This window comes from Stylophora pistillata, chromosome 9, assembly GCF_964205215.1.
Source record: "Stylophora pistillata chromosome 9, jaStyPist1.2, whole genome shotgun sequence".
In the NCBI taxonomy this organism is placed as follows: domain Eukaryota; kingdom Metazoa; phylum Cnidaria; class Anthozoa; order Scleractinia; family Pocilloporidae; genus Stylophora; species Stylophora pistillata.
Window position 1 is genome coordinate 25147018 of NC_142527.1, and position 23659 is coordinate 25170676.

At 38.2% G+C, this 23659-nt stretch overlaps 3 protein-coding genes across 9 annotated transcripts; all 3 read left to right on the forward strand.

Moving 5' to 3' along the window:
- The first annotated feature begins 624 nt into the window (after window positions 1-624).
- Window positions 625-7709, forward strand: LOC111337468 (uncharacterized). 4 transcript variants are annotated; one of them, XM_088732725.1, is made up of 8 exons: window positions 625-832; window positions 964-1050; window positions 1702-1755; window positions 3609-3925; window positions 4206-4630; window positions 5051-5121; window positions 5510-5555; window positions 5960-7709. In XM_088732725.1, exons 1-8 carry the CDS (start codon window positions 815-817, stop codon window positions 6265-6267), a joined length of 1326 nt encoding a protein of 441 aa, XP_088588851.1. In that variant the 5' UTR covers window positions 625-814; the 3' UTR covers window positions 6268-7709. The 4 variants fall into 4 exon arrangements, with proteins under 4 accessions (XP_088588851.1, XP_088588849.1, XP_088588850.1 ...); XM_088732723.1 differs by having other exon boundaries at window positions 626-832; window positions 5051-5139; XM_088732724.1 differs by having other exon boundaries at window positions 627-832; window positions 5048-5121.
- Window positions 7710-11466: 3757 nt separating this feature from the next.
- On the forward strand, window positions 11467-14772 carry LOC111337457 (uncharacterized). 3 transcript variants are annotated; one of them, XM_088733067.1, is made up of 4 exons: window positions 11467-11675; window positions 11804-11927; window positions 12263-13232; window positions 14068-14772. In XM_088733067.1, the coding sequence occupies exons 2-4, from the start codon at window positions 11880-11882 to the stop codon at window positions 14391-14393; spliced, it is 1344 nt and encodes a 447-aa protein (XP_088589193.1). In that variant the 5' UTR covers window positions 11467-11675; window positions 11804-11879; the 3' UTR covers window positions 14394-14772. The 3 variants fall into 3 exon arrangements, with proteins under 3 accessions (XP_088589193.1, XP_088589194.1, XP_088589192.1); XM_088733068.1 differs by having other exon boundaries at window positions 11467-11664; XM_088733066.1 differs by having other exon boundaries at window positions 11467-11927.
- Window positions 14773-15919: 1147 nt separating this feature from the next.
- On the forward strand, window positions 15920-21035 carry LOC111337475 (uncharacterized). 2 transcript variants are annotated; one of them, XM_022943784.2, is made up of 3 exons: window positions 15920-16251; window positions 17922-18792; window positions 19007-21035. In XM_022943784.2, the coding sequence occupies exons 1-3, from the start codon at window positions 16174-16176 to the stop codon at window positions 19333-19335; spliced, it is 1278 nt and encodes a 425-aa protein (XP_022799519.2). In that variant the 5' UTR covers window positions 15920-16173; the 3' UTR covers window positions 19336-21035. The 2 variants fall into 2 exon arrangements, with proteins under 2 accessions (XP_022799519.2, XP_022799520.2); XM_022943785.2 differs by lacking the exon at window positions 15920-16251 and adding an exon at window positions 17256-17545.
- Window positions 21036-23659: the final 2624 nt, after the last annotated feature.

Here is a 23659-nt window from a genome sequence, read left to right on the forward strand (position 1 = left end):
GCTTTCGAGGAGAAAGATTCGACACAACTCAGAAACTACTGAAGCTTCACAATATCTTCTGCTGCTAGTTGATTAACTAGACGAAACATGCAAGAATTGCAATACCATTTTCTCCAAGGAATCACCGACAGCTATCGTCAATATCAGCGCCTGTCAGAGCAAGAGGGTCAGTTCTACTCTTCCATTATCTCGCTCGATCTCTGGCTCTGTATTGAGAGAGATTTTTTGTAGCAAACCATGAGCGTGCTGGTGAATAATGTGTAAACATTTGTGTGATTTATTCATTTCGTATTCGTTTATATCAAGCGCCTCGAGGAATTTGACGTGAAGTTGAAGAATGCCTGTCCATTCCGAAGAAGACGTAGAGAATTCATTGCCATTCAACGGGTTCATAAGAATCTATAATCATTCTCATCAGCCGGGAATTTTCCCGCCAAATTCCTATCGATCACAAGCAATTCATGTGACTGGCCGTGCGCCCTTGGATGAACTTGGGATCAAAATAAGACACGTTTTTTGACTGGACGGCCAAAGAAAAACAAAGTCAAAGAATCAATCAAAGTGAGCGTAACATAATGTAAACAAACTTTAAATACCACTATTCGTTTCATTGACGTTATCTCGCTCTTACACCGCGGGGTTTGACGTTTTAGATTTTTCTAAGGCTATTTTTCTCTACTTCTTCGAACTTTTGGATTGAGTTAAGAATCATCTGAGGGAATAATGCAAGATGGATTTGTCACGAGCTTTACGCTTGATGACTTCTTCATAGCAGTTACTTCGGTAGAGATCTCGAACTCATTGAAAAACCACGATGCACTTAGGGAAAATGGTAAGAATCTCGTTGTATCTGTCATTATTCAAAAATAAGTTTTAATTCTTGCGGGAAATTTATTTAGCAAATCTCACAAAAACGCAGTACCCTTGATTCTAACGACGACTTCCTCGTTTGTTCATTATCAGGTGGTTAGGAGAAAAATTTACTACGCAATATCACAAAGACCATGGCAGTTCGCTAAACGCAGCTTTATTTCGCCTTTTTACTTAAAGGTAAGAAAATTACTCAAGATGCAATGGTTATAAGTTGTCTTTCCGTCGTCAAACACTATCAAAACTCTTTCTGCGCGTGCCATTCTAACTACTTCAACACAGGTTTCTAAAAGCTGTATTTTGTGAAAAATGTGCTGCATAATCATATCGATTGACAAATTACGTTTCTCAACCAGCTAACGGAATACAAGAATTCTGCATGATTGTGAATAAGTTTTCATTATGAGGGAGTCGTGGTAAACTTTATCCCATTTCATTTTAAGAGTATTCTTTTTCAAGACCTGCGTGAAACACGGTTTTATCGATTACAGGTTTACGCCACAACTGTCAAAACAGTTGATTTGGGTACAGTTCTATACCATATCTAACTTTTTTTTCCTTGGCAATTCACACACTTCTAGCTTGGCGAATACGTCATTCCTTTCCAATACAAGTCATCAAAACCGTGCGTTTGTTTCATCAAAACGATCGTGTTTAAAACGGTTCATGAAAATGAATATTGCATCAGCTTTGACCGCATATAAATGTAAACAAAAAAATTAATATTCATTGTCTGAGTTTGGGAAAACAAAAGAGTATTCAATAACGTAGGTGAACCTTAGCACGTATGTTTAAACGTTAACAATCATTCATGCTAACTTGTTTTGGCAGTTAGTTGGGATAATAGCCGTGGTCTTCTATCTTCTTCCCGTGGTTTCTACAAAGGTAAGATTTTTGTAGTTGGAATTTCATGAACATTTCTCCTTGTGAGGGCTGACAAAATTTACTATGCTCTTTTTACAGCATCTTATACCCTTAATATATTACATAACAAACTTCAACCAATGTCACTAAGATAGGAATCTACCTACTACACCTTTAGAAACAAGAACGTTTTCATTCTAAGCTATAACCGAAAATCGAGGGTAAAAGGAACAATTCTGCCTCTTATGTTCAAATTTCTTGACGTATGAAAAGAAGAGTAAACTAAAATAGTCAGTTTGGAAGGGGAAAATACAACAATACAGCTCCTTTGGAAAGAAAATTTGTCCTCACTCAACTTGACAATTCCGTGGCGCATTAATTCGCAGAAGAAACGTAGAAATATTTCAGTGGAAAGTCCGTAAAACACAGCTACCACAAATTTTTGGTACATTTAAAATTTTCCTTGTTTTACGAGAAAAGTATAGCCTGAAAAACCCATGGAAATTAGCCAAACCTACAATATCAACGAGACTTATATAAGAACGATCCTTCGCAGTAAGGATCCTTCGAAGGATCGTTCTTATATACGTCTCATAACCGCAGTTCACTCATATGTTTCATATGTTTGTTGTTGTTCAATATCAACGAGGTTGTCAATGGAAGCGGATGTTTAAATTACTCATACCTACTCCGCTCTTTTGCTCGAACAAAATTACCATAATTTTCATTCATTGGGCTCCGAGCTCTCCTATAGACTAAGGACAAACTTCTTATTAATAGAAAAACAAATTCTTAACATGAAAACAGCGACAAGGAAAGCATCGAACTGCACTTGTTTACATTTTGTCAGCAGACGCAAACACGCGCGTCAAGCCTCATAAAGATTGTTTACCTCAATTCTTTGCTTTCGGTTTCAAGTTACGAGTCCAAATTACCTTTCCAATCAATTGAAAACCCTTTTGGCTTGTTATCCTCCACAAAAGTCATGTTAAAAAACTTTGCTGTCGGTATAGGTCTGTTCGATGGTGATCAGCCATATTGAACCGTAATAGATAATGTTGCAACTTTACGTATGCTATATTGGAGTGTCCAAGCTCAAAAGATGTATTCCGTATTTGACTTTAAGGAGGTCGGAGATAATAAGGATAACAAGGACACAGAGACCTTTTTGTCTCTTATGGTAGCTAAAAGAATAAATTTTCCAGAGGAGTGATTAGGTATTCATTTACTGAATTGATACCTAGCTTGAATTTGAAAGGATAACGCGAAGAAGATGCATGAACAATAATCAATTTTCTTTTCTAATGTGTTGAAGATAATAATAATCTTTATTGAGGATATCAATTTCACTGATAAGTGATTTGCAAAAGCGACAGACAACCTTGACAACCTTGATAGTAATAAAAGCTATGCAGCTTAAGATGAATAAAGAATTAAAAATGATGCTTATTGAGCAAATGTGTTGTCCAATACAAAACAGTCATGCGGAACCGGATATTCTGCAGTTAAATGAGATTTCAATGACAGTTGAAAGTGGCCTTCATAACATACGAAGTAAACTACGCATCTCATTTCAAAACGGCGGAACTTTACCGTGTGATCCTCCTTTGATTCTTCCAAAGCCGTTATGATACCGAGAGGAACTTTTTTTAATTGCATTTACAGAATCATGCACAACCCTGTTCCTGTATAATCTCATATATTATGAATACAATTAATTGATAAAGAAAATAATGTTGAAAATAACAGCTTACATTTCAGATCAAGTCTCTTCTTCAAAATAGTACAGAATTAGCCCGACATCTTTCCTTGTGCTCACAAAGAGTACGTGTATTACTTTACTTTAAACTTTTTTTTGCGGATCCTTTTTCTAGCCGACACCAAGTCAGCCAAGTCCTTGCAAACTAACCCAGCACTGGGTTGAAGATGAAGATAGGTCACAGTTGTGCATTGATTGTAGAACTTGCCCGCCAGGACAGGGTCTGTCAACAGAGTGTGGCAGTTCTCAAATGTTGCCTTTTAATACCATGGTGACCTGTGTGCCATGCATCTCTGGAGTTTCATTCTCCAGATATGAAGATTCGTCCACATGCATCCCTTGTACATCCTGCTCCCAAGGTCAGGTGGTGGAACAAAGCTGTTCCCCCAAAATGGATGTCAAGTGCGCAAATAAATGCTCCAGCAAAGACAGGTAAAGCTATTCAAACAATTATTCATAGATTGTCTTGGAATTGATTATGGAAATTGTTGTCATCCTTATAATTAAAGGTTTTGGAAATTATTTTGTTCAAGCAAAGTATCTAGTTCTAATGATGAAATAGGTACAGACTCTGGAATTGGTTTTAAAAGCTGATCTACCGCCAATAATTTTCTTCAATATAAAAGCCATTGCAGTTTCTATAGAAAATTTCTTTTTGTTAGATGGCATGCAAGCAATGCTTTTAAAGTTATTAAAATATTACTTGTTCTAGATATTATGATGTGGACATGGGAGACTGTTTGAGATGTTCAACATGCTGTGGTAATGATGCAGATGTAGTGGTGGATGAGTGTAAAGAGAAGATTGGAGCTGATTCAAACACCGTCTGTTCATTTGACAGCAGTGTAAACCGCTGTGACCAAACAACACCTCAACCCACACCCACTAACAGCTCTGTTAGTCCCAAACATGATGTTCCTTATACCACGCAAAAGAGCGATCATTCCACCCAAGCAAAGGATCTGTGCTACTTGGCAGCAATTGTTATCCCGGTGGTGATAGTGGTTGTTTTGTTTTTTTGTACTTGTTTATGCTTCAAGAAAAAACTGGCTAAGATGTTGAGTTGCTGTAATCATAATATTGAAGAGGAAGACCATCATGATTTGCAGGACCGATCATCAAGTGACAGAAAGAGTGGTAAGGGTGTGCAGCTTTCCTTTTGCGTTCGTACTGATGGTGACTACTTTTGAAATATTGAGCTGATTTAGACACATGAAAATAATTATAAGAAGCTTGTCCAATCAGCTGTAACCAATTGCAGACTCTTTTTAACCCCATATAATTCTCTTCCCAAAAGTGATTTTTTAATGGAGTAGTTTCGTCAAAGACCTTGTCAGTTGGTCGCCTTACAATATTCGAACGAATGCATAATTCATGTAGCAACATAGGAAAAGTAAACACTTGATTCTAAGTCCTGAAGAAAGAAACACAGACCGAAAAATAGTTTTTTTCCTCTGTCGTTAACTGCAACGTGACGATTTTCCTAAAGTCTGTAGAGCTTCCTCCATGTTTGTCATACAGATACAATTTTTGTGTATATTTTGATATTTCCAGTAGACGACTCACAAGTAATGTTAGCAGAGAGTGGTAAATCAAATAAGTCTGGAAAATTTCATTCATGTTCAAAGGTACTCTTGTTGGCAGAGGTAAACAAAATAATATTTTCCCACCCATTAAAAGCTGCAAGTGGTATATTTATGATGAAAGAAAAGACTAACTCGTTATCCCTAACTAACTGTTCCTTTTAAATGCATAGCTGTGGTACAATTGTAAAGAAGCCAAGATTTTTAAAATATCAAGGTACAACTGAGGTACAATACAAAAGGTGCAGACATCAAAACTGAATTAAGATGAGCTAAAACATACGAAATGAATTTTTCAATTTTTCGGAGTGAGGTTTGTCCATAAAAGAGTCATAAAATTTCCCTTCATGGCTGTACACACTTAAATGGTCTACTTAAATCATAGTATTTGTTAATACTTATTAATTTATTTATAATTTCTTTTTTATTTAAGGGTACTCCTGAGAACTTGGACGACTCTGAACCCGCCAGAAAGAAAGGTGTGATAGACCTTCAGTAGGAATAATACTTTGGCGTTTATTAGTGTTTTTTTAGAATGAATTAGGACAATTCTTTTAGGCCACCATACCACTATAGTATACTAGTAGATATTATTAGGTCTAAGATTTCTTATCTAGTTTCTTACAGTTGAACTAATCAAAATTCGACGAATGAATCCAGGATAAAAGAGAAATCTCTTTGAGACGGTCTTATTTGTGACATATCTGCGTCACCCATGTAAGACTTCAGAGGAAAAAATGTTAGCTTAAAGCAATATCAAGTGAAGCTGTGTAATAAACTTAAAATGATATTTGGACAGAGAGGAGCCTAGGAAGTAAATTTGTTATGAATAAACTACTAGTATGGCCATTGTAATGTTGTCTGTTCTTATTCCTTGTTGCAGATTCGAAGCTACTTAGCAGCTTGTTGGAGAGTGCATCCTACCAGTACTTAAAGAAAATCTGTGAGCGATTGGACACAGCTATGGCAGGCGTAGGTGACTATCGTGATGTCTGTTCACACTATGATATTGATCATTATGAGAAGGCAGCAGTTTATGAGAGGCACAAGGATGGACCATCCAGAGCCCTAATTGACCACTTAGCAGCTACAAATGATCAGCTAACAGTGGCTGAGTTTGTAACTGTGGTGAGGAAAGTAGCAAAGAGAGGTGATGTTGCGAAGCTTTTAGAGGAATATGATTTGTTGTAAGAAAAAAAATGGCATGATTTTTCTTTACTGATACTTTCATTTTCATGTATAGATATAATCATTATTTCCAATGAGTGTAATTCTAAATAGTTGTACCTACTAGTGTAAAAACTTTATGTAGCTTTGTTTAATGAATAGGACCCAATTTTTAAAGAGATATCTTGATTGGCATGAATTCAATGTTATCTTCAATTTACTATTAATTTGGATGGTAGAGCTGTGTATATACCTGTAAACGAAAATTGCTGATTGTCTTATTGTTTTTGCCTTGAATCACCATTAAGGGGAAAAGAGGGCAAACACCTTTTCTACCATAGCCCTTCCAAGTAATTTTTAGATTCTACCGATTAAAGAGTAGTCTTTCATTCAGCGTCGCAAATCCAAAACCATGGCTACCTCACTGGCCAAACAAAACAGAGGTTATCAGCAGCCAATGAGAATTTAAGCTGGCAAGCTTCTTTAAGTGCAGGAATTCGCGAGTGTCCAACTTGCAATTGGCTATAGCTTTACATTTGATTGATTAACATGGTGGCGTACAGAACGAAGTTAAGCAGAAAAACAAATGCAATCGCAGTATTTTTTTTGAAACTCAATTATAAAACCGAAGATAATTCTTTAAACAGGGTTATCGAGGGTTATCTAGATCCTAGCACTATAAAGTCACTTAATTAAATACAGATGTTTTTCCTCATTTTTTTACCTATTTAATAGTTTTTCATAATTTTTTTAATTTTTCATACTGGTAAATTTATTTTTTTAGTTTACTGTTGTCTATCAATGATAGAGTTAATTATCTAAATATGAGAGCTAATTTACAGCCTCTCTGATAGTGACTGTATCTGCTTTGCAAATGTTACCTACTTATTCAAATGTTTTCATAATTAATTTGATTTTTACTGAAATATAAGAGCTAAAGATGTACTTGCAGCCTCTCTGATAGTGACTGCATCTGCTTCGCAAATATTACCTACTTATTCAAAATTTTTCATAATCAGTTTGATTTTAGAAGTTCGAAGGGCTCAAAACCTCATCAAAAGTCTCATGCATTAAGATTTGCTTTCCTTTAATTTCTATTCTTAATCTTATTAGCTTTTCTGCTTTCTAACTGCTGTAACTTTGCTCCATAATTTTCACCATTCGTTCTGGGAAATGTGTTGAAACTGTGATGAAAAGTTCCAAGATGTTTATAGACGAAATATGTTCTCCTTTAGGGTAAATTTCTTAAAGACCACTTAATTAACTTATTTTCTGCGGCAAAGTAGATAGATACTCTTAGATTGATATACTAGTTATACCAATGGTATATACTTCGTATTTACTTGTTACCAAACGGATGTCGACTGCTGTATTTTGTAATACAATTTTAACCTTAAATAACTATTTCATTAATCAATAGCAATTTACATTTAAGTCGTACAATAAACACATTTCATTTTTCTAAATGTTATTATGCATATTTCAGAATCTATTTTCCAACTTCCCTTTTGTTCTATACAACATTATTGGATGACGACGTCACATTTCCAAGTATTCCATTTGTTTAGACAATTCCAAATCGACAAATTTAGAGCACACGAGATAGCGGATTTGTATTATGATGTACAATGATTAGAATCGTACTTCGACGAAATGCTGAATTCGTCACAGGACATTGAGAATATTTGAGCTATGGCTCGCTTTCCGGAGCCATTTTTAATTTATGCTGCCTTCTTGCTAATTGCGATCGCGACGTAAAGTTGTTTCTCGCTATTTCCCTTGCAACACATTCGAAGAACCTGAGAATGTCGGCAGCATTGTCGATCCAAGCTTATGGCGGCACTATCAGCCCAAACTATGCCATTTTATAGCCCTTTCATAACCGATCATCCGTTTCATCTTCTTTGAATTCAAAGTACTCCGAGCACTTGGACATTTGAGACCGTGAGTTTTTAAGTAATAAGTTAAGAAGTCAGGCGGTGTGCGCACTCTGATTGCGTTACATCATAGTCGTTAAACAAAAATTGAGTCACTTGCATCTTGACGCGTTGGAGTGAACATCTTTGGTGGCAGCGAGATAAGGCGTGAATATACGTGGATTGTAATGGAGATTCACTATCTGTTGCCATTCCTTCGAAAGTTAAAACGTTTGACGGGCCTGCACTACTCCTGTCATTCCTGCGTGACGAATTCGTTCTTAGGAGGCAACTGACGTTATTTAAAAAGATTCGAAATTGCAATCTGCCTAAGAATCTCGACACAAATGGCAACAGTTACACTCAGAACCGATGGCGGGATGAATAATTTCAAAGTCAGTAATTATTTTCCTAGACGCAAGTTATTCAACTGCGAATTGACTTGCAAACGCATATTAGAGAGACAGAGACTTTGTAAAACACGAACTTTTTCCAACAAGCGTAAATACGGGATCTGTAAGAGGAGAAGTCCCACCCCTCCTAAGAACGAATTTGTCGCACTCCACGTTTAGTAAAAACGTACAGAGTTTCAAAATACCCTTCGAGAGTAGAGGAAACCTATATATAAAGGTTTTGAGAAACGTATCTCTGGAGATATTACCTCAGGAGAGAAGTATACTCTGAAACAAAAAAGATAGCGTGCGCACAGAAGAAAGTATTGCCTTTTGTAACTCAATCTCATCCGGCTTTGCCAAACCTCAAGAACATACAGATGGAGAATTATGACAGCTCAAAACTGACCCTTATCATCACATCGGCAAGGAAAGTCATTAAGAGATATCCTAATAAGAGCGAATGGTAGGAGACGCACAGGCCTATCAACACCTTTCAACAGTCGACTGCCTTTTGCTTTCCGGCTGTCCGGGGTGTCGCCTCGCGCAAGGTAGAGGCTTTCATGGAACAAGTGACTCTTTTCATTGCTCTAATTAAACTGTCCTTCATTCATTTATCAAGATAGAAGATTTACCTCACAACCTTCGCAATTATTTAATTTTCCTTCACTTAGGAAAGTAGATTTACAACACGATTGGTAGATGCCCTTGCAATAGTAACCCTATGTAACGCAACACACTAAACACAAAAATGGGCCTTTTCGCTCCACAAAAGGTTCTCAAACACTATCACTTAAAATGCATAGAACATTTGTACCATTGGAGTGCGTTTGAGCGCGTTTGGTAAGAGCTGTTGAAGAAGGATCAAAGTGGTCATACAAATCTTTGAAAGGCTTCAAACTACGACGTACAACGAATTTGACCTGCTCGATAACCGTTCTCAAATCACATGCCAAGATACAGTGCTTGCGTTTGTCCTTGAGAACGATATAATACGTGACAAATATGTACGAAAAATACTTCTACACATTCAGAATATATCAAATTATATTTACCTGTAGTGAAAGGAAAAAGAAACGGCCTAACTTTTACGGAATATTCAGTCAAACGCTACCCATTTCCACCGCTTTTACCGCCATATTGAAAATAACGCTAACACAACGCAATGCAATCGGAGTGCGCACACCGCCTGTTAAGAAGTATTGCCCTCCTCAGTAGCGGTCCCTTGTCTCGTTAATCTTGTACGGCGAATTTCCTTTCACTTTTAGCCTATATTGTAACGTTCTCTTTATCGCCTTCAAAGGGAAGTCCTTTCTCCACTTCTATTTCAGCTGTACAGGTTAACCTGGATCAGGATGTATGCTTGACCCCTCTGCTTTGGATGTCATTCCTGTATACGTCCACTGCATTCGGCCTTTGCAGTTCGAAATCGTTATCGTCGTCTTATTTTATGTCATTTCTCTACTTTCTACTCTGCAAGAGGTATATCTTCTTCTTGAAAACCAGAATTTACAGAATTTGCATTGCAAATATGTTTTGTTTTTCTGTTGAGATAACGATACAACCCAGACATTCGATGTCTGACCGAAACTAATTTTAATTGATCCTCTCTAATGCTCGTATCAAATTATGAGGATTATAATTAATGTCTACTTTATAGGTAGTTGAATCGATTGATGATGGAATTATGAATAAAAACGACGAGGGTTCTTTGAATTCTACATTTTGTTTTCTTTATAAAAAAATCTCTAATACTACGCTGCGAAGTGTTTGAGCATTCCGTGTGTGAATTTACGGTTGGTATCTGTGAAGCTTGGAAGTTTTAGAGTTTTGGTTATTTTGGATTTTCCGGTTGTCGTTAATCTCGCCATATGTTCCCACAGGGAAAGGAAAAATCCCAAAAAAAGTACATTACTTTCAGTCAAATCAGATCAAGTGACATTTTAAAGTCGGAATCGCTTGGAAGGTTCATTCACAAATAATCTACCATGTAGCTTCTCTCATTAGAACTCAACAGGTTAAAAAATTAAAATGTAAGGGTTCTTTCCTTGTTCATGTTATACTCACAATTAGTTTCCAGAAATTCTGCGATCTCGAACTACAATAAGTTGTTTCCATAAATAAATACGTGTTAATGGTTGTTCCCGTGTAGACATGAAAGCGATACTGGGTGCCACAACTTCCTGCTTTATTTCTTCACTTGCCTAAGGCCAAGCTTGGGCATGCAAATGTTTGAACAGCTGATTACAGAGTAATTTGAAATAATTTTTTACGTAAATAGATTGACTTCACATGTAGTCTAAGCTCCTGAAGATGTTTCGATCAGAGATTAGAAATTGAAGGAGGGTGAGAAATTGTATAAGACCTGGGTCAAAAGAAAGCTCGTGAGGGCGATTGTGATCGCTTTCAATAGAGTCATACGATACTGTTTTAACTCGCTTAAATTCTGATTATTTTTTCGATTGACTGATACCACCCTCCTCCCCTTTCTGTTTTACTCTGTGTATTTAATTTAATTTAGTCCATTTTCACTGCATTAAGTTTTGCAGTGGGGAAGGTCTAGAAAGGAACATAGGAACCATTCGTGCTAGTCCACCCTCCCACCCATCCCAACCCAGGGGAGGACATCCATCACACAGTAATCTCGTGTGTGGGAAATTAACGTCTCCTACCCCAACCCTGCAGGAGACGGGACCTCCATTTATTCGTCCCTATCCGAGAAGACTAGAATATCTAACCATTTCTTGATGTTATAGAAAGGCAGCAAATTCTTCTCAATTATTTTAAGACCCTGAGTGTTGGTCCGGCCGGGGCTCGAACCCTCGACCTCCCGCACAACAGTCCAGCGCTCTATCCATTGAGCTATCCTTTGGGATGTCTTTGGGATGACGTCAACTAGCTTTTTTTGGCAGTGTGAGATTACCCACATGGTCTAATCCAGTATCAACCAGTTGGCATTTTGCGTGTCAGCACATTTTTTTTAACAACTCGCTACTGTGCCAAAAGAATAAGCTTCTACTGATTCTTTTTATTGTAAGATATTATTTATGTTTCAAAAGTCACAGCCTATTCAGCAGGATTTGAAAACAAAGTGAATGAAGACTCAACCGTCGGTATATATAAGGTTACTGTTCTTTCAAAAATCTCAGTTTTCATCATTATACGATTTGAAACATACTTTGACCTGTCGTGTCATACTGTATCTTTTCATATCTCAAGCTTTGTAAATGAATAATTTGCTTCACTTGCAAGGACATTGCCGTTTTGGAGGTAAATATACTTCTAAACCTTACCCGAGTCAAGTGGACTAAAGACGTACTCCTGAACCATGAGCTCCGTCCGAATGTTAACAAAGACCGTAATTATAGCAGCCGTGGTAAGTTCGCATTTAGTTTATTTCAGGCTGGCAAAATTCAGGCGATAGGTGGTTTAATATATCATGGTCAACTGAATTTAGATAGTTTGTTTTACAACCAGTAGAGAACTGGGAAATCACTATTCCTCAATATTTCTTCCAATGACCTGTGAAGAAACTAAATGACACACACCGGTAGTATTGAGCATGTGAAATGAACTTCCCTTTTCCTCCTTTTTTATCCCTCTAGGAAACTAACTGGTTACTGTTGGATAACGAAAAATGCTGATCTGACGGTTGCAGCTGGGTGGAAGATAGTGTTTCAATAAAGAAAATTAATTTTCCTTCTTTTTCAGCTCCAAACACATGGAAGAAGTTGCTTGGGCTGCAGAGGTGATGAGATCACCTGGCGAAGCGATAAACCAGGACAGAAAAGCATGTGTATGCCATGTATTGACTGCCCAGACGGAATGGAACCCTCGATTCCTTGCGGCGGGACGGCCATATATGGAACACACCTACATTGTGTACCATGCAGGCAGGGAACCTATTCGGACAATTACGGGAAAGGGCCCTGTAGGCCTTGCTCCCTATGCTCCGTTGGTCGCACAGTGAAAAGGAACTGTTCTGCGGCTACGAACACTCGATGTGGCTCTTGTAAGTTTGGTTATTACCGGAAAGTTGTCATCATAAACATGGTTTACCATTGCCTTCCGTGTTCTGTCTGCTGTGAGGACGGTAAAGATCAGTTAGAGAAGCAGTGCAAAGACCAAGGGCTGCCAAGGCAGCGACTTTGCAAACTTAGAGCCGCGCCCAGCTGTCAACTGGTTTGGACAGCTCCAAAGACCACGTGGAGTACACCATTTTTAGGCGCAAATCACACGGTAAAGGAAGGGGCAAGCCAAAAGGGACAAGCAGAGGAAGCTACTTTGGCTCCTTTACGAAGAACACCGGAGCCGTTTGCAAGAACCACTGCCACGACCACAAGTGCGACATTTTCTTCTCAGGAAACGTTACCTACCTCTCAGTATCAAAGAACTTCAGCTTCAGAAGGATCCCACGGAAATAAATCAAAGGGATCTTATTCTGATAGAAGCGTCGATAGTAATAATCAAACTGTTATTGTTGTATATACCATGTGTGGTATTTCCACTATTTTCATTGTAATCATTATAATTGTTTTTACACGAGACAAGCTTGCGCGCTTCTTTGAAAGGATGAAGTGTAGTCCCATCCTGAGGTGTAGAGACTCTGAACTCGGTAAACAAACAGAGAGAACTCCGTTAGATGACATCAAACAATCGATAAACGCTGTGCCACTAGGAGGTGAGTGAATTTGCACTATTTTGAACAAGATCGAAGGATATAAAATACTCAGACCCTCCGTTATGGGATTAAACATTCAGGACGAAAACGCTGAGGAGGACGTCGATTAAAAATTGAATTTATACTTTTAGATAGAATTTTGCAGATGACTAGATGTGTTCACCGTCCCTTTCGGAGCCAAGCCTTAACTTAAGCATAATGTATGTGAGCAGTGCTAACTGAAGTTCCAAATGGTAACTTGAATATTTTGTCGTGGAGGCTTCCGTTCTTAGACTACGAAAGTTTGGTTTTGTTTTGCGGAGGACGGCGACGAAATTTCGAGAGTTTTAAATGCACGTGCTGAACTATTGTTTTGTACAGCAGATCTTTTGTTTTGCCTCGTTCTTGTTGCGCGTCCTTTTTGTCCCGCCAGCCAGAATCATTGGCGGAGGTCCTTAATATCAATTTATAGGTACAGTTGTTTCATGTTTGAGACAAAGATAATAATAGATATTTCTAAAAGCGAGGAATGACAGACATGTACCTCATGTAAGACTTGACAACACAGGTTTCAATTTTATTTTATTATTAATTAAATGGCAACACTGTGATATTTTCGTGATGGGTTTTGTTTCGAAGTTAATTATTGAAAAGTATATTTATTATAAATATTTAAAGAAGTATGGTTATACTAGGATCAGAACTTCAAAATTTGGTCTAACATTTTACGGGTACTCGAACCATGACGCTTCTTCGTGACCAGTATCCCTTTGTTTGCCCACGTAACGTTTTTTAACGTAGTTCTTCAGTTAGGCTAACAACATTATGACAAGTGATTTTCCTTTCGGTTTTTTAGTTCTGATCTCCTTAAAAGATTTGAAGTCCCTTTCATTTGACACATATACCAAAGTGTGGAAAAGACTAGACAAACAGGCGGAAGGAATGAGCAAAGGTGACTTTAGAGATGTGGCTTTACGGTTCTTGTATTTAGAAGAAGACGTTTGGGAACTGGAGAAAGAATTTAGATCTTCTGGTTCAGGAAGTCCTTCAAGACAGCTTTTAGAAGGTCTAGAAACTAGACGACCTGATCTTACTGTGTTAGAGTTTATCAAAGTTCTTCTGGAACCAAATATACTGAGGAACGATGTAGTTGAAATTTTGAAAGACTATCTTCATAGATAAGTGAAATTATTCGGTTTCAGACAGAGAAAGCTCGTAGGTGGCGAAAGAATTGGTGACGAAAGGCGTAGAATCGGACTTGGCAACAATTCCATGCCGGTTTAGTTTACTACTTATACTGGATTTACAACATGAGCGAAATTAAATGGAATCGGGTCACGACTACGTTCATTTCTCACATTTACACTTCCCGGGTGGCCAAAGCTGATGACACGAAACAAGAGTGAGCGACACTCTCGCTGTTGCGAGATGAGTTGTGTTGCATGTAGCTTTGTAGATTTTCCATAAGGACAGTTGTCATAAGGATGGTTTTTTCTGAATTTGATGCGATGTTTTTGCGATGTTTTGTTAATAAAACTGACTTTTGTTTTGCTACGTCTAAGGCCGTGTCCCTTCATGATAGATATCTGAGGGACAGACGTAGGGTGTCTCCTGCTCGACAACGAAAAACTGATGCTGTTTTAAAATGACCACAGGCCCCCATTCCTCCGTAAAACTAAAGAAAAGATGATGCAGTTTCTCATTGATGACTCCCTACGCAATTGATTTTCGCTTCCTGCACTTCGAAGCGATTGCTTTTGAGTTCGCTTGGTTCCTGAAACTCGAAAGAGGCTCGTCTAAACCATTCTTGAACCCTCCGATGTTCGAAAACATGTAACGCTACAATTGTGATGTAACGCGGTCTTCACGAACACGGGAGCTAAAAGGTTTCGATTCGTGACGACACTAAGATGCTGGTTACCCCCCGTCAGATTAATTTTAGTTAAAGGACACTCAATACAAAACGTATACGAGTCAATTGGTATGGTGGTTGTTTGAAAAAAAGAGAGAATTTTTTCTTAATCCCCTAACTGCTATGATGTTGGCATTTCGTTAAAAATGGGTGAACTTATCATAGATTAAATTCATTTACTTCTGTACGAGGCGAACTTTAAAATTCTTGTTAAACAAAATTCCTTCAGCCTCCCTTGATTTGATAAACATCTCGGGCAAAAAAAGAAAACATTTTTTTAACTTTGTCGTGAAACTTAGAAAGTGGTTAAGTATCACAAATCACTGGTAAAACTTACCTCTCTCATTTCTTTGTGAGTAAATAAGGTCAACTTAGTCCCAATTGCAATTTTCGACAGCCGGATAATGCTACAAAAGTAGACAGGACAGATTTGACAAGATTTATTTAAGGTAAATATTTAACTTTGAACTGCGCTACTCTCTATATATTTCACAAAGATAACTCCTAACAGTCAGCGGTGTTTAGGATTCAAAGGTAGGTGTGGACAAGGCGTCTGAAACAGATTGAGAAGACTGACCAATCTTTTGTTTTCGATTTTCTAACGGTTCTATTTTTGTTCTCTGGCCGAAGTCTAATAGTCAAGGCTTCAATGGGACTAATTAACTGAATTCTTATAGATAATTATGGCTACAAGATGTCAAAATTCCAGACGGTTTAACGCGTGGAGGTCAAGTAGTAGCTTCCCATAAACTGTAAAACTAACCACATATCTACATCGTTTGCATACTTTACACTGCCTCTTTAGGCTTTGCACGAAATGCATATGGTCAACCCGGTTTATATAACGTTCCTAAATATATCACCTAGTCGAGAACAGGTTACAGATAGGGGAATCCCCCAATAATGCTCGAAAACGCTGAAGGTCTCGTGTAGTCTACCATCGAATGGTAGTCGTTCAAAGAGTGAAAGAGTTTTAGTTTTTCTTCTCAAAGAAAATTAAATCAGCTGGTGTTTGAGAAAGGAGAAAACGTTTCACGCTTCTTCAATACGATGTCGATGAGATCGTGGACCAGATACAGCGGTGCTAAGATGAAACGTTTGTTGATTGTTTTCAATTTTGGAATGCTGGTAAGCAACAACATCTTGTATTAACAAGAATTCGTCGTTAGGAAAACCATTTAACTAATCACGCGATCACTGTTCTGACTTTTCAGTGCTTCTTTAGCAATTTTCCTTTAATTTGGATAAGTTCATGTATTGTTAGTCATTTTCACGATAAGCGGTGAAGGATTTAGTTGAATGTGCTTACGTGTCAGTTTTGAAGAATGATGACTCATTCTATTCTCAAGTTTGATACATGATCTCAACGGTTCTAATTCATGATTTTCCATTCTATAGTAATCTCTATGCACAAGGAAAGTTCTTGCTTTTTATAGTTGCTACCAGTTTACTGAGCAACAAAGTGTGGAATGGTGGAATTGTTTCGGGGTATACATTTCTGTTTTTTTTTTTCACCCGTATGGAAAAGTCTTACGTTGCAATAATCTACGCAACGAGCGCCAGTGCCACAGCAGAGGTTCAAATAATTTTTCTATCCCATCACATATCTACGCGGACTGGAACACAATGTTATTTTTCTTTCTTTTGTATTCATATACGTTCTTCGTTACCCTATTTTCTTGACTGACTCGATTCGTCAACATTCCTGTTCACATTGGTCGTATTGTTTTTCCATGGGAGTCAAAAACTTAATACATATCCGACGTAGAAGAAAAACAAAGTCCAAATTTGGATTTTATGGCTTACATTCATCAAGTTAGACGGCAGCGCACAGTCAAAAGGTAATTTGGCTCAGCTACTGATCCTCACGATCAGGAAGACTGCATGGTCACTTTCGATTATCGTGATAACTCGATGAACAACGCAATTGAAATACATTGCAACTCATTCATGTGACAAAAATGAAAAAAATATTTATATTTCCCTTCTTTTACAAAGATTCTGTATCCAAATTATTCAGTCAACATAGATTTCAGCGATCATTCCATTGCAAGGCTTGTAAATCTTAAAATACCCTCGATTACTCAGCCGATAGCAATGTTGGTGTCATATGTATAAACTGTCACGAGGTGGTCATAAGACTCAAGCTTAACTGCGCCTTGTCCTTTTATGGTGATGAGGTTTATTTCGTACATGTAACATGGTAGCAAATTGGACTTGAGCAAGAGAGCTAAGCGCACACGGCAACAAAGTTTTACCCAAGTCTCGGCGCTAGATTTGAATAGATCGTTGCTTGTTCATAAGTAGACTTCTTAACTAAAGTTGCCAATGAAGCCAACGAAAATACAGAATTAAAGCATTTCGACCAAGTAAAGCTCCTTGATGAAGGATAAAATCGTATTTTTCATCAGGTCATATGTCGGTGAGTCATATTGAGGGACGTGCCAACTGACGATTCTCGCTGAGCGGCCCTTGACGTCCATAAGTGAATTTCGAATCACGCAATCTTTCCAAGAACGGAGAGGTCGGTTACATTTGCGAAGGAGTCGCGCTCAATGTATATTTTAAGGGGACAAAGGGGGGTTAAAAAAAGTCCCCAAAGAAAACACTGCAAAACAAACTGAATGAGCGCAATGTGGGCTTGAATCGCTTTTGCAACCAGGTTCCTAACAAAATACTGTGACAATCATTTGACATTTACCTGAATAAATTCAGTTATATTCAGATGGATTTCAGCGGTTTCACAACACCGACAGATGAATATGGTGATGTATTTTTGTTTTGTTATCTCATTACAGATCTGCTGCGTCAGAGGAGGCTTTCCGTGTAAATCACATCAGATACACTGGAATGGCACAACTCAGAAAAAATTCAAATGTATAGATTGTCCTGACTGTCCGGTGGGATCAGAGATTTCTGTGCCATGTGGTACATCCGTAAAGTACGGGACACCTGTTCATTGCATCTCGTGCAAACTGGGAGAAACATATTCAGAAAAATACGATAAAGCACAGTGCAAGGCATGCACTATATGCTCTGTAGGGAAAGCTATGGTCAAGAACTGCACCCTGTTCTCGAACACTCAGTGCAGCAAAGAGTGCAAGCCAGGATTTTACTCGTTTCCGTTTAGTTTTTCCTGTTGGCCTTGCTCGGATTGTTGCCATGATGGTAAAGACGAGCTTTCAGAAGAGTGCAGCGGAAATTATTTGAAGAAGTGCAAAATGCGTCCATCGCCCTGTAGCTATGTACGCACTACAAATACCCCGACGCAAGCCGCAACGATGATTCACCGGGCTCCCACACAGTTGTCATCGAAAAGGAATACACAGACACCCACTCCAACAAAGGAGAAAGAAAAGTTTACATCACCAGCATTGTCCACCAACTCAGACGAGGCTCTTAAGTCTCGGATCAACCAATCCATTAGCACGTCCAAATCAGTGGAGTCTCCTAAAAAGGAGAGTGGAAATAAAGTACTCCTGGTTCTTTCCGGAGTAGGCGGAGTGTTAGGAATCGCAGGTCTGTTTGTTGTAATAACCGCGATGATTCGTCATGGTGTGTTCTGCCGGCCTTTTTGCCTCAGGGGGGGAAATTCAAAGAATTCAGTCGATATTCCGTTGGACGAACTGGAGATGAAGCCAACTTTGTCACAAGAGGAACTCAGGCCCGGTAAGTCGCTGTACTAAGCGAGACTGACTGCCTCAATTAACTTCTTAGATTTGATTTGTTTACTATATCACGAATCTATCCGATGATTGTTTGTATCAATCTTTCGTTCTTGCTTTGCCCTGTTTTAAACACTGGACTAGCCGGCGAACGCAGTCTTGAATAAAAATTGTGTAAAGAAATCACTTTGATGATTTTTTTCATCTGTTATTTGTAGATGATGTAACCCTTGAGGAACTGGAAAGAAACAGTATGGATTTGTTTGATTGGGTTTGCACACGGCTTGATAACGGAAGATTAGGTTTCCGGCGTGACTACGAGCGCTTGGCTGCCAAATACAGACTATTTTCTCTAGATTTTCGAAACTCCTTAAAAAATGAGTTAAAAATCGATGGTGGAAGCCCCTCAAAGGTGCTGATGAGCCAGCTGCAAACTATGTACCCCAACCATCCAGTTCGATGTCTTGTAAGAAAGCTGAAAGAGATTAGAAGAAATGATATAGCACAAAAACTAACACCCTACGCACTGAAAAATGTCAAAAACTAGTATAAGTGAATTGACGATCACTAGTTAGCCCTTGAAAAATGGACTTTCCGTGGCCCGATAGAAAAAGCTTTTCATAGGTTTTCTCAATCGAAAATTAATTGGCAATGACGCTAGACCTACTGTATGACATAAATTATTTTACGAATATGTGGTATTCATAGCTGATTATCAGCAATTTGTTACACACGCGGACATTAACATAATCGTGCAAAAGGACATAAACAACAATCCTCCGCCATTGTCAAACATTATAAGAACATGCACGGGACAATGCCCCAGGACCTGCTAAAGCGTTTCGAAGTGCTTAAGAAATGCAGAAACAAATTTGACTGCTTAGTGTACGAAATGCTTTTTAGAAGAGCGTTAAAGCCAAATCTCAACGTGCAATTAGACTCCATTCGTGCGAAAGTATTTTTATAATATTTTTATGATCTTCGCACCCTCTTATGTTAAAATTATTCGCGCCAAAAACGCTTTTTGTGTTGCAATTTGCACGATCTTTCATATTTTCCTTGATAATGGAGTCAGGACTACTCCGAAACGTAGGATTTTATCGTTCGTTTTTACAATCTTATGTGAGGTGGTTGATTTGTATTTCAGAGTGAGTGCGCGAGTCAGTCACTATAATTATGCTTCTCTCAAAAAAGAAACGAAAACTTTGAGTTTCAATTTACACGACATGTTTCGACATTCTCATGTCATCTTCAGTTGCAAATGAGCATTTAACGGTTGTACATTTGAATTGATATTAAGGTACGTTACAAATTATGTGTCAGAGCTTACGTTACATTTGAATGTTAAAAACGCGAAAAATGTAAATAGCGCGCGCTTGACTAGATCAAAAAAAATAATAAATAAAAGAAAATAATAATAATAACAATAATAATAATAGTAATAATAATAATAATAATAAAATAAAAGACCAAGGAACAACATAATTAAAAGGAAAGAGACAATTCTAGATGTTTCAATTGCTGATTAAGAAGGGTTTTTCCCACTGAATTTGCAATGCCTCTTTGATCTTAATTTGGTATTTTGAAGCGGCAGAATCTAACATCGTGAAACATTCAGTATCACAAGAGTCAAGACAGGCCCTTGATGATTGCAGGCGCTTGTAAATATGCGAAATTTTGTCCGACAAGAGGTGCTCACGAACTCGTGTACAAATGTGGCAAGTGGTCTCACCAATATAACTGACATTACAGCCAGCACACGAAAATTTATATACGACACGCGAACGTAGACCCAGCGGTACTGAATCTTTCACACTGAGCATGTTTCTGACTTTAAACGTATTGAAGACCAACTTAACATCTAAATCAGCTCTACAATAACGTTTGAGTAGTTGTCTTAACTTAGTCTGAGCGATGTTCGAAAACCGACCAACATAGGGAAGTTTATAATAGTGCGAAGAAGATTTACCGGAGTTAGAAGAGGCGTTCTGCCCAGTACGTAGGAGAAGGATCATTTTCCTAGCTAGATACCTGTAAATGATCTAGTCTATGACCCAAGATGGAAAACAATTTTTCCGTAGCAAGAAAATAAGTTTCTTGACATCCAGATGAAAACCAACCTAGGAATTATTAATCTTATATGCTCTGTCAATCGATGTTCTGACTAAACCTAATTTGTAAATGAAAGGGGCGAAGCTGAAATAATTAGTAAGAAGACCAGTAAACGTATTCTTGCGATATACACTAGTGACGATGGATGTATGACTGTTGTCTAACAATATGTCTAGAAACGATAATTTCTTATCAATTTCCTTTTCCATTGTGAAACGAATACTAGGATGCCTGGCGTTGATATAATGAAAGAACACGAGCGCGTCCTCCTCGCTATTGAACAAACAAAAGCTGTCATCAACATAGCGTCTGTAGAACAGAACTTTAGAAAATGAATAGTTATTCTAGCCAGGTTTTTTCATGATGTCCCATAAAGAGGTTTGCAATTACTGGAGCAAGTGGGGACCCCATGGCAAACCCATGGCAACCCCATCTATTTGATCATAAAACACACCCTTAAACAAGAAACCAGTCTCAGCTGTTGCGAAGGGAAAAAGCGTTTTCAGGTCAGCGGCGTTTATCTAAAGACCAGGTTTACCTTGATAAATGTATCTGATCGCCAGATCAATGCATTCATCAAGAGGTATACTACTGAACAAACTCTCAACATCGAAAGATACCATGAACTTCCCTGAGGTTGATAACTGGTTGATTTCATGTACAAAAGAAAACGTGTCGCGGACGTTGTATTCACGCGGGACATGTAGCTCTAGAAGATAACAAAGGAACTTAGCTAGATAAATTGTAATTGTAGGTACCTATTGAAGATACTATGGGTCGAAAAGGAAAAAAACTGTTTAAAAAACTGTCTCAAAAACTGTTTATCCTTCAATGTGTTTCCGAAGTTCATCAGTTTTCAACTGCCTAACACAAGTAGACATGATGTACATGCTATTCGAAAACGTCTATTAAGAAGTGCTATCGCCAAACGAAGAAAGGAACTCTGTAAGTTAACCATAGTAAGAGACAGATTAGCGGTGCATATCAATGGCATTGTCAGCAACATCGATGGATACATCCTCCATGGAACTATTAAATATAATGTCAAGAAGGCTGTGAAACGTGTTATCGCCACTCATGAGAAGAAACTTATAGGTTTCACGCGAAACGTGGTTCTACCGTTTGCTTGAACGGAAACAGTCACCAACCTTTCGTCGCACAATCTCACGTCCGAACAATTGGAAATACTTAAATATGGTCCTTCACATTCTATTTGTACTCCGACCATTAGCAAAACGGATGTCTTCTCTTGCTTTGAGCTTATTAATCGCACCATGGTCAGAAATCTACTCGACAGGAAGTTAAAGGGAAAACTGGTCGAAGACCTTTCTCATCTTGCCCATTCGTGACCGTCGTTCGAAATAACAGAGGAGAAACTATCTTCATTGATTGATCGGGGTTTTAAAAGAACCAGTGTTTCTTCGAGAACAATTGAGAGAAGAATGTCGACATGTGGATTGTCAACCACAGGTGAGAAGACTAGGCTTGCACCTACAATGGGAGTTCCCAGTTTTTTTTAAATAATAAACAAGACTTTGAACTTCGTGGTGGTAAAATTGAATGTTGAGAATTATTTATTTACAAAACTTTGTACCCCTTACACTCCTTTCTTTGCTAGGCGGAGAAGAGGTTATAGGGCTCAATCAGGGGTAACATGACACTTTCAGGAATCACCCTCCTGGCTCTCAGTAGAAGTTTTTACTGACTAATATGAAGCCACAACATCAAATTTGCTACTCTACTAACTAGTAACCATGGAAACCATGATGATGCCAGTCAGTCATAATTATGACATAAAGCCATACTTACCGTAAATCCTCTATTAAGTCCCCCAGGGGGCGTTTTTTTTAATCACTTTTGAGGGGGGGGGCTTAATAGAGGTGGGGGGGGGGGCTTAAAACTGAGAGGGGGGCTTATTTAATTTAGCCAAATGCATCACCTGTAGCAAAAATACCTTGGTATGAGACAGAGTAGACTTACGCGTTGTACAATTAAAGTCACTGTCAAAAGTATCTAATTCATTTGTGGGAGCTTAAAAGTAACAAAAACAAAATCCTTATTCTTCCAAAATGTGCTTTCGGTCTAATGTTCTTCGGTAATTTTTATGAGAATGTTTACTTGTATTGATTTGTTATACACAACTTACAAACGAAAATCTCTGGAGAACCCCTCTTAAATTTACATTTTTTTATCTCTTACATTTAATTAAATATTGGGGGAGGGGGGCTTATTAACTTTCTCCCTCTGAAAAGGAGGGGCTTATTAGAGAGGGGGGCTTATTAGAGAGGGGGCTTATTAGAGAGGGGGGATTATTAGAGAAGGGGGCTTATTAAAGAGGGGGGCTTATTAACTTTCTTCCTCTGAAAAGGAGGGGCTTATTAGAGAGGGGGGCTTATTAACTTTCTTCCTCTGAAAAGGAGGGGCTTATTAGAGAGGGGGGCTTATTTGAGAGGCGGGAGGCTTAATAGTGGATTTACGGTATATAATCCATTAACTTGTTTTTATGATTAACAAACAGTTTCAATTTGAAATTTTCACTTCAGGTTCATAGAGTAGGATTCCTAATTCTGATTTGGACAATCTAACGAGACAAGCACAGAGAGTACATCCTGGGATTGGCTTGCGGATGCTGAAGGGCTATTTCAGAGGAAAAGGATTGAGAGTACAATGGGAAAGAGTTCGACAGTCACTGCTAAGGACTGATCCTACTGGTGTTTATCAGACATGGACCAAGTCTATTCATAGGAGGAAGTATTGGG

Excerpts from the sequence above, each read along its gene's own strand:
- LOC111337475 (XM_022943784.2), top strand. The coding sequence starts at position 16,174 with ATGTCGATGAGATCGTGGACCAGATACAGCGGTGCTAAGATGAAACGT. Across the intron at positions 16,252-17,921 it reads TTTTCAATTTTGGAATGCTG|ATCTGCTGCGTCAGAGGAGG; the intron begins GTAAGCAACAAC and ends ATCTCATTACAG. Across the intron at positions 18,793-19,006 it reads ACAAGAGGAACTCAGGCCCG|ATGATGTAACCCTTGAGGAA; the intron begins GTAAGTCGCTGT and ends TGTTATTTGTAG.
- LOC111337468 (XM_022943777.2), top strand. Across the intron at positions 1,051-1,701 it reads TTTCGCCTTTTTACTTAAAG|TTAGTTGGGATAATAGCCGT; the intron begins GTAAGAAAATTA and ends TTGTTTTGGCAG. Across the intron at positions 3,926-4,205 it reads AAATGCTCCAGCAAAGACAG|ATATTATGATGTGGACATGG; the intron begins GTAAAGCTATTC and ends TACTTGTTCTAG.
- LOC111337457 (XM_088733066.1), top strand. The coding sequence starts at position 11,880 with ATGAGCTCCGTCCGAATGTTAACAAAGACCGTAATTATAGCAGCCGTG. Across the intron at positions 11,928-12,262 it reads CCGTAATTATAGCAGCCGTG|CTCCAAACACATGGAAGAAG; the intron begins GTAAGTTCGCAT and ends CTTCTTTTTCAG. Across the intron at positions 13,233-14,067 it reads AAACGCTGTGCCACTAGGAG|TTCTGATCTCCTTAAAAGAT; the intron begins GTGAGTGAATTT and ends TCGGTTTTTTAG.